Below are 18,524 nucleotides of genomic sequence, written 5' to 3'. Positions count from 1 at the left end.
CTCAAAATAATGCTCACTGTGTCAAGGGTTATGCACCAAATTATGGTGCATGTTTATGCATCTACTCATGTTCTATAAGTTCTATTTCCTATTTATTATTATTATTTTTTTAGTATAGTTGTACCGCCTTAAATTTTTCTGCACATTGTTTTTAACATGGTCAATAAAGAGTAAATAAAACAAAGTATTTTAAAAAGAATCGCTCCGTGCAAATTATGACAAAGTACCTACTCTTTATTTATTGACATAATTGCAAGTACAAGTACTTACAACCCGTAAGTACTTATGTATTTTCATTGGGTATAAAATATATCTCCAATGCACAAAAGCTCTAAAAAAACTGTCTCAAATTTTAGAATTTTTTATACCTCGTTGGCACCTTTTTTTGTTGGCACCTTCAAATAAATAGGAAACGTCGGAAAAAGTATTATAATACTATTTTATTTATTTTAAATTTACAAATTTGAGCATAGCCTTTCAACCGAGGTGGTACCATGTTAGTTTGCACTTTACCTTTATAAATCGTGAAGTGCGTCAGATAGACATATAGGTGTTTTTTCAAATTAGTATTTAGAAGTAGCAACGCATGGATTTGATAACAGGTGTCTATGGACGGCAGTTGCATTTATTATCAGGTGTTCGGCATTTGTTACGTCTAGGTATTATAGAAAAATAAGAGCTAAAATAAATGTCGACAAGGCTGCTCGGATCCAGGTTAGTTATGCTTAACGGAGTAAATTGTGACAATAACCGCAGTGGTGTGCCGCGGAGGCAGGGTAACAACTAAAATTACGTGAAAACCAGTTATCAATGTAACAGTCGCGATCGGGGCGCTCTGTACCGCCATTGTGACGTCATCGTTTCCCGCTTCTCTTATAAGAGCTCATCAACTAATACACAGTTCCTTTAATTTCAAAACGACATAATTTGAAGACAATGATATGTCCTTGTGTTTAAATAAATTATTGGTAACTTCAGTTACTAGTAGTAGTATAGAATCTATAAAATTATGCATTATTGTAAAATATAATTCACAAATACTTAAGTGAGTTCATTGCTTAGTAAATAATGATTAAAATAGCGAAATGGTAATGCTTGTAATTTGTTAACCATTGTAACTAAAGGCAACAGATATACGGTTTCGCAAATTAATTCAATTTCATTATTTATTAGCCACCAATGAAGGTAACAAATGCATAAACATAACTAGTACAGTCGTGCACTCGCTAGAGTTCCTAGTTGCCTAATCAGAGGGTATACATAAATGGCACTAAATTACATGCACGGGCCATACGCTTCGAGCGTAGAAATCCATTTTATTGCATATTCATAGGTTTTATCAAAATTCCGACTGTAGAATTTTGTACCATTTACCATTAAAATTGTGCGATAAATGTGTACTCACTTGGAATTTCGATTTCAACCCATAATAAATTGACTTTAGTCACTGCGTACAAATTAACATGTGTAAATCCAGTAGTATTAACAAAAAGAAACAGTTATATAAAATAGTAAATTAAAACGCGTTATGATGAATAGAGGAAAATGCAGGCAGCAACATTGCAAGTATACGGACAAATCGTAATTATGTAAATAAGGTGCGATTGACTTTTGTTTTAAATTAATCAAACGAAATTTGCGACGATTAATTTATGTGCACAACAGCATTGTAATAAATATTGTTACAAGAATTTGCGTCATGCGATATTAAAGAGAAACTTCGCAAACTAATTTTCAATATTTACGATAAAATGAGACTGACAGTTGCACAAGTGTGTTTTATACGCATATGTTATATCATTCGCTCAACTGGTACAATTCTTTCATTACACGCTAAAGAATAAATCGCAGCGACGGCAACATTATTTATGTAGTGATTATAATTTATGTAACTAGGTAACTCACTTTCACGTCTTTGTAGTTGGCGACGATATCGGAAGCGAAAGTGTTATTGCCGATGATGGGTTTGTTCTTGACGCTGGGGAAGATGATGCCGCCCTTGCGGCTGGCGGGCCGCGGGCTGACCGTGCTGGAGCCGTTGCCGTTGCTGGGCGTCACCGTCACCGTCGCGGCCGCGGCGGTGCTCGCGCTCGGCCCCGTCACGCTACTCGCGCTGTGCGTGACATTTGTATTAGACACCGTTTAAACCTACACCTCATTTCAATGGCAACACAAACGATATTTCAAGTGTAAACAATCGCAAAGCGAGGCTTAGCAAGATCTTTCGCAACGTAAGGAAGTTCGCCAGACTTGGAATTATATAGAAAGATGTCACCTGTTATTTATTGTCGAAGTGGCTGGAGTGGTGTTCGCAGCGGTGGTGGTGCTCGGGTCCGTTGAGGGCTCGTCCACGCGGTATCTGTTCGGTGCGTACTCCACCAGTCTGTCAATCGTAGGATCCAACAAAAGCTCGGCAGGCACTGGACGTTGGGCCAAGGTTGCCACGTCGTCCTCTTGTTTCTTAAGTCGCTTCTCAACCATATCCAAATTTTCAATAATCAGATTTGTTTTTACTCTCAAATCGTTATGGATTTGGCCAATGGCTCGCTCCTGTCGCTGTGTTTGAGTTAATAGCTCATCAGATTTCGGTACTAGATCGTCTACTGAACTTTTAGTACCAACTACTACGTCCCAAACTTCGTCCATTTTTTCAGACACGCTCATCATAGGAATTATTTTGTTTACGAGGGTATCTATTTTACTTGATTTAGATACTGGTGATTGGGTACTGGTTGCAGTCCGATTTTTAAACAAATTGTTGACATTAATAGATGCAGCTTCAGGTTCTACGATGGCTGCATGTACATCTGCCATCATATAAAGCACTTTACCTAAATTTTCGGATACTAAGTTTATGTGGAATTGCAATTTGCGATCAACAGTAGACATTGAAGTTCTTAATTGATCGACTTCTTTCGTAATTTCATTAATTACTTCAGAATTCAATCCCTTTGCGATCTCAATAACGTTAAGATTAATAGGTTTCTTTTCGCTGGCCTCCGCATTTATATCGTCAACGGGTAGGAAATTATTATCAATCTGATTTTTGAGACCAACTAATTTGGAGTCAATATCTGATACTTTTTGATCCAAGGATTCTAATTTTCTATCAAGCAATTGCGCGTCACTTATTTTATTTCCATTATCTTGTTTTACTGTGCTTTCTGTATTGTCTTCAACTTCATCTCTATTTATGTGGCTAAATAATTTTAAATCAAGATTTCCTAATTTTGATATAATTGCATCTGTTTTGTGGATATTATCGTTAACTCGGGAATCTAATGCTTCTACTCGTCGCATGAGATGCTCAACAGCTTTATCCAGATTTTCAATTCTTTGTAGTTTCGTTTCCAAAGTACTTACAATGACTTCGAAGACATTAAAGATGTATTGTTCCCTGCAACAAAAAAAGTAATGTTATTTTATTAAAGATGGTAGAACGCTCTGTGGTTCCATTTTAGGCGCCACAGGCATTATTCTGTATGCCTAATAACGATTGAGTTAAGCGCTGGTGAATTCTGGTTTGAAAGTTTGGGATAATAGTATAAAATAAGGGAGACATATCTATCCGAAGTGGTCCAACATGGTCCTCAGGTTTAATCTAATCGTGGGATGATTTCATGAGCGGCAGTAGCTACTATCTACGAGTATCAGGTGGACTACATACTCGTTTACTACGTTACTTCAATATTATAAAAAAAAAACTATTTATTTATAAAATGCATTTTATTATGAATATGGATTAAACATAACATAATATTTTTCTAATTTAAATTTAAAAGTCGCTACCTCTTGTCGCTATTGTGCTACTTCCCTTACGGACCATTATGAGTTCATAAAATATTGGATATATGTAGAGACGATAATTTAGGTCACTTTGCGGCGCCTTATATAGTCTAGTCTCATCTAAGCATTATGATCGGAGGAAACATAATATGCATAACGCTCGAAGTCAAGATTCACCATAAGTTTAAAGTGAACGGGAGATCATTGCAACTAGGTCACCATCGTTCATAAGGACGAAAACACCTACAGAATTAATTGATTGATTTACATTTAAAGTCTCTACGTACCTATCATAGCGTCTTTATAGATAGAAATACATACTGTTATTATATTGTTTTGTGAAAAAAATCTACTATGCTACGCGAAGTTTAAGCAATATCTTTATTGAATTGCAAAATATCTTTCTTTTATATAATTTGGAATTTGTTCCAAATGCCCATGGCCGTGGGTTGCCACCTAATATTAGTTTTAGTGCAATCAGTATAATTTTCGAATCGTAGTATAATTGAGTTACAGAAAGATCAATTTTCAAACATTGTTAACATGAAGTAATTTGTAAAGATTCAAATTTAATTATTTGTAATATGAAACAGATCTCGGCTTTTTATTAGGTAACGCAAGCTCGTGGATAATTTACATTCTGTAACTCTAATGTAAGCCACATTCTAACAATTGTTTTAGTCATTAATGCAGTAGCCAGATTGTAAAATATATGTTCTCGATTGAATGGTGAAATCAGTACTTTGCATAGTGGGCAGGTATAATTAAATTATTTTATGTGCCACAAGCTCGATGGATTTACATATTTTACAAGAAACATTTAATTTAAACAGAGCATGGAATTGAAAGGTTCTGGGTGAGGTGGATACACAAGTCATGCTGTTGCAAAACGAATCGAAAATTCAGTTAGAGCTTGAGATAAGTACCTGCTTCCTATTGAGAAATGGAGTTCCACAAAATATTCATCAATATTTCTATTTCTTAACTACGCTAAGACTAAATTAATACTTACTTGTAGGTAATAACAAGTTAGTTAATTTGAGTACTGTAGCATTACCATGAGTTGGCATAGAAACGCCACTATAGAAATGGTAAATAGAAAACTATTGTCATTTTGCTAGTGAATAACATAACTACTATCGTTACGGTATTTCTTGACAACGTCTGTCAAATTAATGACTCATGGGACCGAATTTGTATGGCAATAGATCATAATGACATTCGCTAGCGATTTGATTTCGATAGGTTTTTTACGTATCGAGTTACGTCACTACGGATTTTAGTTCTACGAGTAACCACCAGAGGCGCTGTACAATTTTTCATACATTTATTTTACGCAGTCGCTAGCGAGTAATACTTTTGTAAACTCATGGTAGTCCTACTGAACCAGTATTCAGAATATTACATTAACATACTTAATGCTGTACTACTTGTTACACATTTCTATGACGAGTATTTTCAGGAGTCAATATGGATTAGACATTAATGTTATTTATAATCTTTTTGTTTTTTTTTAGCATACCTACTCTAAAATTGCAGATAATGCATTCCTGCCCTAATAACATTAAATCTAAGCATAGAGTGATATTTGTCTTCTGATCTATCTAGGACTGTCTTAGCGCACATATAGTAAACTATTGCGTTAATCCTGGTGATAGATAAATGCAGTAGAACACTTCGTGGTCTGATTACGAAGACATCATTAGGGTCGTGCCCTTATTTCTACGTTATAACAGCAGTGCAGCCTTGCTATGTTCTTTGTAGTCCGGTGTGGTAAGAGAGAAATGCTTATATGAAATGATGAGGGAGACATACTTTTCCGAGGCGTTCCAGCTAAGACCTCAGGGGTAGCGGCGCATCTGTGGCTGACCTCAGGTGGGAACATCTAATTCTATCTGGGGTTGATTACAGATGTCCATGGGCGGCAGTAGCCACTTACCATCAGGTGGACTGCATGCTCGTCTGCTACTCCTCTATCAAATAAAAAAAAATGAGATGTTCCGACTCAGGAAGGTCTTTAATACTACCTGGAATACTCATTTAAAATCAGGAGGGGCATGCTTGTTTGCTTCTTGTATATAAAAACACAGCAACAGGAACAGCTCTTACAACATCAACAAGAAGAGAGGGAGCCGTGCTATTCGAAGCCAACACGACTTCGATGAGACATTAGTGTAACAAAAAATATATCATGCTTGCATGACACCATACTGCATAATGTCTTCATAATGTATTTCCTCATTTACGTAATGCGATCACTCGATAAAATATAATTATACTGTATTCAATATTGGATCAACTGTGAAATCAATTCGCGGAACGAAAGATATACCTATGTGGTTCAGCAAGTTGCCATCGCCCGCAAATTGTGAATCAAAACTACATCTCAGTCTACTCTAGAAAGACACAAAAATACTCTTCAAAGCCAACGCTTCATTGGCAACTGTGTTGTAATGGTGTGTTGTCAACCTAATGCTATATACCTAATTATCTATTTATTAGATTGAGGTTTCAATGGTTTTCCTACGTTTTAAATCAACTTAATTTTATTTTAACCCAGCTGGGCGACGAATCCATTGCAAAAGAATGAGCGTGAAATAAGATTGAGTATATAAGTATTTCTTTGTCATAAAGTTTTTTATTTTGTGAGTAAATTTCCCCTTTTGATAATATTTACATGTAATTAAGATGCCTTGCGATATCATTCGCCGCTTATCTACGTAATCATCTTTACATTGATTCACATCTGTACGCAATACCCTAATGCAAGTAATATGACTGCGGTGGAGAGGTGGCCGACTGGGCGGGTATGCGAATGCTCAAGTCGGTTTTGTCACCTGCTCTTATTTATACTCGCCGCATTGTAGCCACACGGCAGCGACGGTTCAACGCGTCGTTACGCAAATCCGCGTTAAAATTATGGGTACTGTCGGTAAAGTGGAACGACTTGGTAGTGTTTACTTTATTAAATCGACCGCTCGCTGCGACTGGTCCCGACCAATTATATAGATTATGTCTGCGTTTCTTCTCGACAACGAAATATGTAGTACGAAAGCGCACGAACGCTGGCAGGTGATATTAGTTGGTAAGCAATACGTTTTGCAATCTTAGCCCCGATTCTGTTGCAGAAACGTGTCCGAAGTACAGTGGACGAGACTACAGCCCTCCCACGCAGGATTAGTACCTACATAATTATGAATATAAGAAAATGTTCCCAAACAGCCTCTGCGTTAAGAATCATTGTGTTCATGTCTTTCTTCTTCAATGTTTTCTTCTTGTTAAACACCCCTAGGAAACCAATTTTGTATTTAACTGCTCCTATTCTATCCAAATCGCCAAGTACAGCTTTTTTTGTAAAAATACCTATTTCGCAATTCATTTGGAACTACCCATTCGACTTGAATATTTACGAAAATATTCCGATATGTTGAAATCTGAATATTTTTGCGACACTTACGCCTGGCATAACGACGCAAACTGTCCAAAATATATATTTACATTTAATAAGATAAAGCAGATCATAAAAAATATATTTTTAACCGACCTTCAACAAGTCTTTTAATTTGTCGGAATTATTTTATTGTAATTGAAGGGATTTGTGCGAATAAATAGGTTGTACTTAGTATTATGTAGTCTTTAATAACAAAAACAACTTGTAAATAGGTACTTAAAAAAACTGATTCCTACTTTCTATTGAAATTATTGGATAACAAAAACTGATAAAGGAAGTGTGAATATAGGACACTTGTTTTAAAATAATCTAGATGTGGAAGATATCAAGACACTGTTAGAAATCTATTTAGATTGTAGACTAGCTTGATAAACTGCTCTGTCAGGTACACTACCGTTTGTAACCGTTACAAGTGTTTGTCAGTCCCGTTATTAATAATAAATCTATATAATTTGTTACCGATCAAATACCGAAATTTGACTTCATACTAGGAATGGTCAATATTGAGATTTTGGTTGTCAAAATTTAGAAAGATTATATTGTTTCCGTCCTAATTACTTTTTATAAGATTTCTACTTTAGCAAACAAGCATGTAGCGTATGTAAAGTCGCCAGTACTACCTTTAACTAGAACACTGACTCTGCCTGAAATCGACCATAGGTGCGTTGCTACAGCTACAGGGACTAAAATGATCGCCTTTATATATATTCTTTTATACGAGTAATAAAGGAGTAGCAGACGAGCATGCAGTCCACCTGATGGTAAGTGGCTACTGCCGCCCATGAACTCAGTAATCAGTACCAGATAGGATTAGATATTCCTACCTGAGGTCGACCACACATGCGCCGTTACCCCTGTGGACTAAGTTGGAACATCTCGAAAAAAGTATGTTTCCACATAACTGTATATGTAAGTTGCCCAATATTTTTCTCATCGCCAATCCATTACTGTCTCACTGTTGGCAGCGTTCAGAGCGAGAGGAATCAAGGCCGCATGTGTAGTCAGTTAGTTATTGCTAACACCCTAAATTGATTATTATTAACCATATAGAGGGAATCCCTTAGTTAGCGGCACATGTGTGATACTCGCACGAGAACTAACGATCCGTATGTGGTTCAGGGCCTCGCACATTGTATCACGGGCAGTCGATTGCGAGCTCAACCCGCGCACTGCTTTGTTACGGCCATTGTGAGACTAACATTCATTACTTGCTATTCCATTCTACTTCACCTGCGGTGATACATTTCACACATAGTCTGATTTCGACCTATTAGAGGCGTTAAGCCCAAATTAAAGATGCTAATCTTAAGGACAGAAGTGGCGTAACTATAGGGTGGTGGGACTGGTAAAATGCCAAGGGACCCTTACGGGGCCACCGGAGCGTCTGCGAGCTCAAATGTGACCATAAAAAATAGCGAAAAAAAGTCGCCAGGGCCAGGACCAACAATCCCTAAACTATACACGAGCCAAAAATGTGTATATAAGACATTTGTAAAACTAAATTACAATGTGACGAGGTTTCTTAGGGACCAATGCAATGACTTTGCCATCTCATACGGTATAGTCTGGACAAAATGACTGTAGTACTTATATTGCATATAAGAACAAACTATAGCACAACTAAAACTATTTCAATAAAACAGAGACAGAATTAGTAGTGTGTTTTCGGAGTCTAATTACAAAGACTTCTACCACCTTTCCAACTGAATGTAGTTCTGATTGTGAAAGAATGATTAGAATCGGATTAGTATTGAACAAGATTCGGTATCTCTGATGATCAAACCTCACATCTTTATGATATTGGTATCATTCTATAGAACCTTCTTATCATGTCAAAGATCTGTTATAACGCTACAATCTGTTTCGTTCACCTCGTACTTAGATTTAACCCGATAGTATTGCTGTTGTGAAATGAGTCAGCACACTTATTTTAATGAAAGAAAAAGTAAAACTCCGATTTTAAATAGGTATATAAGACTTACATTTCTTTTTAGCCCACACGAAGTATTTAAATTTTTCGGTTTAAGTTCTCTTACAAACATTGAACCTACGTTTGTAAGTTTTACGATGTGTTACTTACAAGTAAGTTACAAATGTCCCTTTCGGCGTCGCTTTCGAACCTAATCGTTGTGTGTTAAATCATAATGGCCCGATAGTTTCGCCGAGCGTGATATAACGCTGGCACTTATTTTCTTTCATTAACAGGTACTTACTACATATTGAGATCGGGGGCCTTGTCACGCGTCGGTAGTGTTTGTAATAAGGTTGTTTAGTACACACGTTTAACACGTTAGGTACTTTACGGGTATGTGTCCGTAGCGAGTCAGTTCTGCTTTCAAGTGGAACGAAAATTCGTATAACTATATTTACATATCAATAGGTATGACCGACGCATAATAATAAATTATCATCGACCAACTTTATAGATACAATAATAATCATTGTCATGGTATATAAATGTTCCTTTCTAAGAATAAATAACGACAGGAACGTACATTTTTCGCGCATAATAAAATTACCTCAGTTACCCCGAACATAAAAAAGTACTAGCTTGTAGCCACGGGCTTCGGGCACGGGCCTTCGCTCGCAGGCAGAGATTTTCCTATCACTAGGGACCGTAACTTTTTTAGTTTTATATCTACTCTATGTCCTTTTCTGAACCCCTAACAACGTGTGTACAAACTTTAATGACAATAGTTACGTAGTTAAGGAATGAAAGTGTAGCAAACAAAAAACTCACATTTGCATTTTTAATATTTGTACGAATTAAATAAAAATGTATACGAGAAATTTGTGGAAAGGCGCCATGGGACTCATGTAGGCCACGTTTTAGAAAACTAGGGCTCCTTACTTTACCCTGTATATCTTGGAAGTAGCATGCTTTACTAGAGCTAATCAAAATTTATTTGTAAGGAACTCTAGAAATCCAGACCGATTAGTACTTCCTAGAAAACCTAGAACAGCTTTCTATCACCGAAATTGTGTCGCTATGTGTGGCAGAATACACTTGCCACTAACAAAATTCAAACATAAACTAAGAATGTGGCTAATTGACAAATGTTTTTAAAGAATTTCTTGACATAAAATGATTAACTTATTCAGTATGTAATATTAAGTTTTATTAAATTGTATTATTTTATATTTAAATAATAATAATTTATCCTGTAATTTTATAATAATTTTGTACGTCAGTGATGACAAAATGCATAGTATTACATTGATAAAATATGTATATGAAGCATTTTACAAAATAAATTTGTTTTGATTTGATTTGATTTGATTTAACATATACGAGTACTAACGCGCTAAAGTAGGTAGGTAAAGTAACTTATTAAAATTGCGATAAAAATCAATTGTGGTCCGTTGCATATTTTGTTTGGTAACCTTTAACTTAAACCTGCTTAAGCATGACCAATAGAGTTTTCTGATTGAATATATTTTCTCTAAATATTTCCTAAACTCGTCTCACCTTAATTCTTCAACGTTACGACAGATTCATCTGCATCTTGTGATTAGGTCAGTACCTAATATCACGTTGTAATCAATTTAATACATAACTGGTTATGATTAAATTTAAAGATCTCTATTTATTGCATATTATATTTAAATATCTCGGAAATTTGTATTTTATTGTAAATAACATTTATTGTGAGAAGTGATAAGGTGCTACATTCCTTCATTATCTAAATATATATAACTCAAAGGTGACTGACTGACAGTGATCTATCAACGCACAGCCCAAACCACTGGACGGATTGGGCTGGAATTTGGCATGCGGGTAGATGTAATGACGTAGGCATCCGTTAAGAAAGCATTTAGATCAATTCTACCTCCTAAGGGATAAAATAGGGGATGAAAATATTACTTCGTAACGCGAGCGAGGCCGCGGGCAAAAGCTCGTTTTATCATAAAATTCCATGTCTGTTTTAATACATCATTGTTCCACTGCTAGGCGCCGATATACTTTGAGAATAAGAGGAGTAACCCAGTAAGTCCACCGCTTTGCTCAAGTGCGAATTAGAGCAATATAGACTATAGAGCAATGGAATTATTTCAAAAACACCTTAATATGTATGTAACTAGAAAGGGTTCGCTGTTTATTTATTTATATACGGTTATTAATATTATTTATTTGTGTTATTGGTCATCATGGGACCTTTCAGATCTTCGGATGCAGATCATGGCTGGCGAATCCTTGTCCCTTTGAATGAGTTTTCACGTTTTTACAAAAATGACTGTTTTTGTATTTCTTTACGTATTTCCCATACATTTCCAATCAGTTCTGATACAGTCCGCTGGGAACGCTGATTGGAAATGTATGGGCAAACACGTAAACAAATATAAAACAGTCATTTTTGTAAAAACGTAAAAACTCAGTCTAAGGGTACTGTACGGTCGCCAAAATAAACGTACGGCACTCCCATCACTGGTACAAGAATTCAAAAATGCTTTTCGGACAAACCAGCGACCTAAAATTCCAACATTTTGTAAGCTGAGTAAATAAATTTGTATTTAACTTTATTGTGAATAAATTTAAAGTTTCGCTTGTTATTTATAAGAACACTGCAATAACCTTTTGTAACTCTTGCAAGATATTACAATGATATTCTGCCTTGCCTTGGTTTGTAACATCCCGATATAGGCATTTGAAAGAAAATATTATGACAATCAAACCATGTTATATCATAATCCTGTTTTATTAAACAATTATATAATATAATATAATATTGGAAATTAAATAAATTTTACGCGCTCTCAACACATTTATTGTACAAAATATTCACATCTAAAATATTTTTTTCTTTGATAAAAACTTTTAGTCCTATAGGCGAATCCGTATACAAGTAAGGAAAGTGTTTGGACTTTTTAACACAGGCGAAACCGCGCGCTACGACTTGAGACTTGCGTGAAACGTTATATCTTGATTTTAACATATGTCCTATTAAACACTTGATTATAGTTTTCTTTGATGTTTTACAAACGATCCGCTGTGGCGTCATCACGATCAGAGGGCCTACCACCATCTTTAAAAACCATCATAGTTCAGGAAAGTTTTATTTCCTCCTTAATAACAGTGAAATATTCCGTCATACTCAGTTGAACAAACTTAAACCCTTATAAATTTTCGCTTATCCATTGTATAAAACGAACTGAATTTGACATATTTTGCTTAAAAAGTTAAATTTCCTACAAAAAAAGTAAAAGTATGATTAAAATAATATTGTGTTAAGAGATGGTAGTAACTCCTCAGGCCTCAAGTTATCGCGGGTTGTACTGGTCGTACAACTAATCACTACAGAGTTGCTAATGCCCCAGGTGGGCTCAGTCGGAGCCTAATCGATGGTATCGGGTTTGACTGACATCAAGTGGACGCCCGCCGGGGAAAGGCGGTTGCGTAACACATCAATAATTACATGCAGCTCAAACTGTACCGCATCACGACTCCTATAAAACGGGTGACCGTATAGAATACAAGCAAGGTTTTGACGTCATACTTCTTCTAGCGCCTTCAAAATGTTTTTTTACTTATGAAGCAGTGCCCTTAGTATGAGTTTTTACGTTTTGACAAAAATGTCTGTTTTTGTTTTTGTTTAAATATTTCCCATATATTTCCAAGTTCTGATACAATCCGCTAGGGGCGCTGATTGAAAATGTATGGGGAAATACATAAACAAATACCAAAACAGTCACTTTTGTAAAAACGTCAAAACTCATACTAAGGGTACAAGTTCTTGCATGCACACATATAGGTATCATTTGTGTCGGTACGAACACGTTTAAATTCAGCATACTACCTCTTTATCGTTGTTTCAGACGGAGAAGGGTCCGAATAATAGTTATAAAGCCATTTTTTGCTTCAACAGTATTTTTTCCCATTAAGCATTTTTATTTTATTTACAAATAACATAATTTTGTTTTTAATTATTTTTATTTGTACATTTATATACATAAAAAATATAACTGAACTACACTGAGCACTAAAATCGGAACTCACTACCTTTTTAGTACCTACAAAAAATACTCGAATATAAGTGGATCACGTAATGAATGAGTGGCAATGAAACATAAAAAAAAACACTTGTGGCAGAAATAGGTTAAAATCAGACGGCGATATTAACGGAGAGAAATAATAGATAGTCATAAGACAAATACGTCGGCTGAACTTATTACAGGAAAGCTTATAATTACTTAAAAAATCATTAAATATGTAAACTTGTTTGTGGTTCATCATGTAGGTACGAGTATATAGTTTTGTAATACGACGACACGATCTAACACACACTCTCTGTACATATTCTTTATATTTTTATATCAAAGTAGACAGTTTCATAATTCGGGGACCTTGGTTAAGGCCTCTTTGAAATCAGTTACATTATCCGGTGAGCGGTGCGCAGCGACAATGGGCTCTATCTCCAGCCATCAGGCCATCACCATCATCAATCACTTAATGCTTGCCTATTATTCGCCGGCATCCAGGTAATGGCCTCAAAACAGTATCTAAATACGAGGCAATTTACTCTTAAACAAAGGCGACGACGTACTCAGTATATACGAGTATCGAGTACATAATATATAATGACCTGCAAAGGAAATAATTTTATGTACGGAAAACATAAATCGTCGTATTTAACAATCGAACATAACATACGTAATGTAGGTAGTTAGTGCACTTAATTATCCAATTTCAACTCTTAAATGAAGGAAACAGAAGATATTAAACTTTCTCTTGACATTCTTAGAACTGATATGAATTAACATAAATCTTCAATTTACAGTGCTATCGCGTTTTATACTTCCATATAAATCATGTGATGCGCGCACGTTAAATCCACGCAAAAGATGAAAAAATAAATCGAGACTGTAATGTTTTAACCAACCAATCCAACAAAATTACCTACACAAGTTCTTTAGGCTACAGGGGTTCAACTAATCCAAATACATAATGCTTTCTTTTTGGCAGCAGGATAAAAAGCAATCATTTTAAAGTATTGCACAATTTTATTGCCAATTACTTTGTCAATTGTAAATGTGATTTCATTGAGAAATTCCTAATATTGGTGTCTACTCCCCGCGGTGACATTAATTGATTTGACAAAAGTAATTGCCCTAATTTGCACTACACTGAATGCTGCAATTAACTTGGGAATTGCAAGTGAACAGACGCAGACGACTTTACTCCGAAATTGTTGTTGCTTATGCATAAAGGTGATTCAAACCACATATTTTATATTCCGTACTTAAAGAGTAAAATCGGAACCACATTGCTAAGCCACGGGGCTCTATCTTTAAAACTTTAATAGAATAATAGTTAGACATCTGAAATTTTCACAGAGTGCTGTGACTGCTATAACAACAAATATTAAAAATAAAAAAAAAATCATGAGTATTCAAAAAGAGACTCCATAAAAGAAACCGACATATTTCGTATTAAATATTGAATTGCAATACGAAGACAGTTAAAATTTTCGCAATGCATTTAATATTATGTCCGCCAAAATAAAATAAAAGAAGTTGCATGGTACCTATCCTCCATATGCGAGTTCGATTTGTACTTAGACAATTATTAATATTATTATCATTCAAATACTCGCTTATTTAATTATATGCCTTTACACAATTGAACTGTTTAATAAATTTCTATAATATTTGCAGATCCTTATTATTTAAGGAAATAGTTGACGTAGCGGTAAGTCCGCGAAATTGTAATCTGTGGTACATTTTCAGCGACCTTACTTCAGTTACATTGCTGAAAAGTGTTACATTTACCTGTAATTACTTTGTAAACAGGTCGCCGGTTTTATTACAGACTTCATGTTTTTATGAATACAAGTTGTGCCTTCGAATTCGTTCGCGTCAATTCGGCGAATATTCAACACACTCCGTCAACCTTACGAATCACACTGGAGATTTGATCACACAAATTGAAGTTATCCTCCTCATACCACATTTTTATTTTTATAATATAAGAGTAGCAGACTAGCATGCAGTCCACTTGATGGTAAATGACTACAGCTGCTCATGGACAACTGTAATCAACCCCAGATAGTATTATATTCCTACCTGAGGTCAGCCACAGATGTGCCGCTACCCCTGAGGACTAGGCTGGAATGCGTCGGAAATGTATGCCTACCTTACCACACCCTTCAAACAGGAACACAGCAGCGTCACAACATTGCCGTTATTAGGTAGAAAAAGGTGTGGTGGTGGTGCCGTCCGAGTCGAACCACAAAGGGTTCTACCACCTTCCCAAGCTCCCTGAATCCCATAGTCATATTAAGTGTTTAGTTTAAGAGCTTATATTTTATATACTTATTGTATGCATAGATGGATTGATATCAAAACAACATATGAGTATGACACTTCAACATGATCATAAAATAAATATATTGCACACACACGCACATATCACGTCTACTAGGATTTATTGCTACAATGATTACAATCAAATTAAACATATGAAGTCCATTCTCAATAGTGACCTTATAAATAACTAATTTATCACGACTGTGGCTTATATATTATTCATAGATTATAATTAAACGTCCTAGAGGTGCACATGAATTTGTAGCTAAATGAAATAGGCTTATAAATATTTAGCAATTGACAAATGTAAAATATTGGCTCCGCTCGATGTAGTTAACATATACGAGTATAGTCTATAGACATACAATTCATCATCACGGGTCTTCACCCGTGCCCAGCAGTGGGACAGTAATGGGTTCCTTAATCCGTTCCGTAATCCTTCTCATTCTGAGAGGAGTCTCAGAATAAGAAGGATTAGGCCATACGCCACCGCGCTGGCCAAGTGCGTATTGGTAGACTTCACATTCATGCGAGCTTTTTTTTTCAGGTATGCAGATTTCCTCACGATGTCTTCCTTCACCGTTGAAGCAAGTGATAATTAATTTGTAATACGCACATAATTCCAAAAAGTGCGTGCCTGGGATTTGAACCTTGGACCCCTCGAGCGGTAGGTCGAGTTTCTTAACCACTAGGCTATCACTGCTTAGATATAAAATTAAACACCAATTGGTAAGTAATTAAATATTAACGTTCATTGCAATAATAAAAAAACTTTATGGAGTTATTATGTTTTTAATTATTACATTTGAACAAAATGTACTGATGGGATAGGAGGTCAGGTATCTACAATATTATATATATTTATTAATTGTACATATTATATAAGGTATAATTTATAAAGGAATGCGTTTCAAACCAAACTCCGACCCAGAACCTATTAAAATTATTCAAATAACTGCAGTAGGGCCATCTTGTTAATTGGTAGAGTTATCTAGGACATTATATACTAGTAGCGATATATTAACGATATAAATAAGAGTAATTAATTGATATTCGGAATAATAACCTAGCGTACCTAACATAACTGCCATTCCATAAGTACACTACTGTTTGTCCTACATCAAATTTATGTATTAACCGACTTTAAAAATGTATGTATTTTAATATTGTTCGTTTTAAAAAAGTGACTATAATGTACACCACCGCCACGTCTATTTCTGTTTAGTAAAAGCAATGTTAAGCAGTTCTGTGTTCTGGTTTAAAGTATGTGCTAAGAAAGATACAGTTTAGTTACGTGAGTCGTTGTAAGGCGGCATGTTAGTCTTCAGGAGTACCTTTTATTTTTTTACGAGGGGAAAAAAGGTATCCGACGACGTGGGAGCGACGCCGGTTTATGTGGGATTTTTACCGCACTAAAAGTCCCCGGTGGCTGTCATCAACGCTGTCGGAGATCTCCGACGGAACACAACCGGAGTCCTCCAAGCGCGAAGCCCCGATCGACTCTGGCCTGGGAGAGCAATTTTCGCTCCTCCCACACCATCTCGTGTTAACGACGGGATGCGACCACACATACCGCCGTCCTTCTCGGGGTCCCTTGCTGGAAGGTTCGAGCCCCCACTCTTGCTGTTCCAGCTTAGCCTTAGGTAATCTGGGGTTAGGGCACATCTGTGGCCGACCTCAGGTAGGAATATTTAATCCTATCTGTGGTTGATTACAGATGTCCATGGGCGGCAGTAGCCACATACCATGAGGTGGACCGCGTGCTCGTCTGCTACTCCTATATTATAATAAAATAATAGCCAACAGTAATAAGCTAATAAGGAACCCCAAATATGACTCAGCTTGATCCATTACGGTGGCACGGAGATGTAATTACGTAACACAAATAACAAACTTTCTTCTCTTTGATAACTGTAAAGGTCAATTTGGTACCTTTAAAACTGGTTGCTTTTAAATGGAAGAAATTTACTATTATTTTACAGGCTATGAATGTGGGTGATGGATCCTGCCTGACTAAGTTCCTCACTAACTTGGTGGAAAGTGTGGCAATGCCAGTATCTTCTGGTGTGTAGGAAGTCATATTACATGAAGGCTTGAGGCCTAAGTTTGAGCGAAGGTGGTAGAATCCTCTGTGGTTCTACTCCGGGGCACCACCGCCACATTTATTTCTGTCTAATAACAGCAGTGTTACACGCTACTGTGTTCTGGTCTAAAGGGTACGGTAAGACATACATACACGAGGCATTGCAACTTAGGCCTCAGGGGTAGCGGCGCATCTGTAGGCGACTTCGAGTAGGAATTTAATCTTATCTGGGGTTGATTGTAGATGCCGATGGGCGGCAGTAGCCACTTACCATCAATTTCTTATTTAAGCCAATAGTAGATAAGTTATGTTACCTTGATCAGGACTTCTCAAACTCATAGCTATTTATCTACATTTGCAAAAATGCGGCAAATTTGCCTATAAATAGAATAAAGTATGGTTTTTTAAATAACTAATTGTTGCTTTAGTCGCTAAGCATCCACTATTATCTCACGTAGTCCCTAGGATGGACTGGTGTAGTCCACATTGAGAAATTCTGTTCTAGAATTCTTACATTGAAGTGTAAATAGATATTAGAATTATGCGTACACTAGTCATGTACATCGTGGTTCGTGTATTAATATCAAATTGAAACAGGTATAGGTATTTTTTCCCATTCAAATACGTATCTATCATTCAAGTTAATTAATAATTCCGAATTTCTATTACAATAGGCGCCCGGAACAGTTTGGCAATATAAAATATTACATTAGCAACAAAAAATACAAATCAGAAAGTCACGCTAAATAAATTGGTGCAAGTTCAATATCATTTGCTTCAGTGGTTTCGGTGGGGCAAATCGTTCGCTGTTTACATTACACATTTGTAACAGAGGATTAATGGACACATTTTTTTAAATAATGCCGCTGGAATGGATAATAATTTGGATTACAATCACAC

At 36.1% G+C, this 18,524-nt stretch overlaps 1 protein-coding gene across 1 annotated transcript in view; it reads right to left on the bottom strand.

The window, feature by feature from the left end:
• The window catches only part of LOC140743649 (uncharacterized), a 98,170-nt gene that overhangs the window by 15,913 nt on the left and 63,733 nt on the right, over positions 1–18,524 (bottom strand). Inside the window, exons 2-3 of the mRNA XM_073075077.1 lie at positions 2,276–3,397; positions 1,906–2,113 (exon numbers count right to left, since the gene is read on the bottom strand). Coding sequence (XP_072931178.1) covers positions 1,906–2,113; positions 2,276–3,397 — 1,330 coding nt within the window. The remainder of the gene's footprint in view (positions 1–1,905; positions 2,114–2,275; positions 3,398–18,524) is intronic.

This window comes from Epargyreus clarus, unplaced genomic scaffold, assembly GCF_041222505.1.
Source record: "Epargyreus clarus isolate Ecla_fem2 unplaced genomic scaffold, WU_Ecla_fem_2.2 ptg000007l, whole genome shotgun sequence".
Lineage (NCBI taxonomy): Eukaryota > Metazoa > Arthropoda > Insecta > Lepidoptera > Hesperiidae > Epargyreus > Epargyreus clarus.
This window is presented reverse-complemented; position numbering and strand designations above follow the sequence as displayed.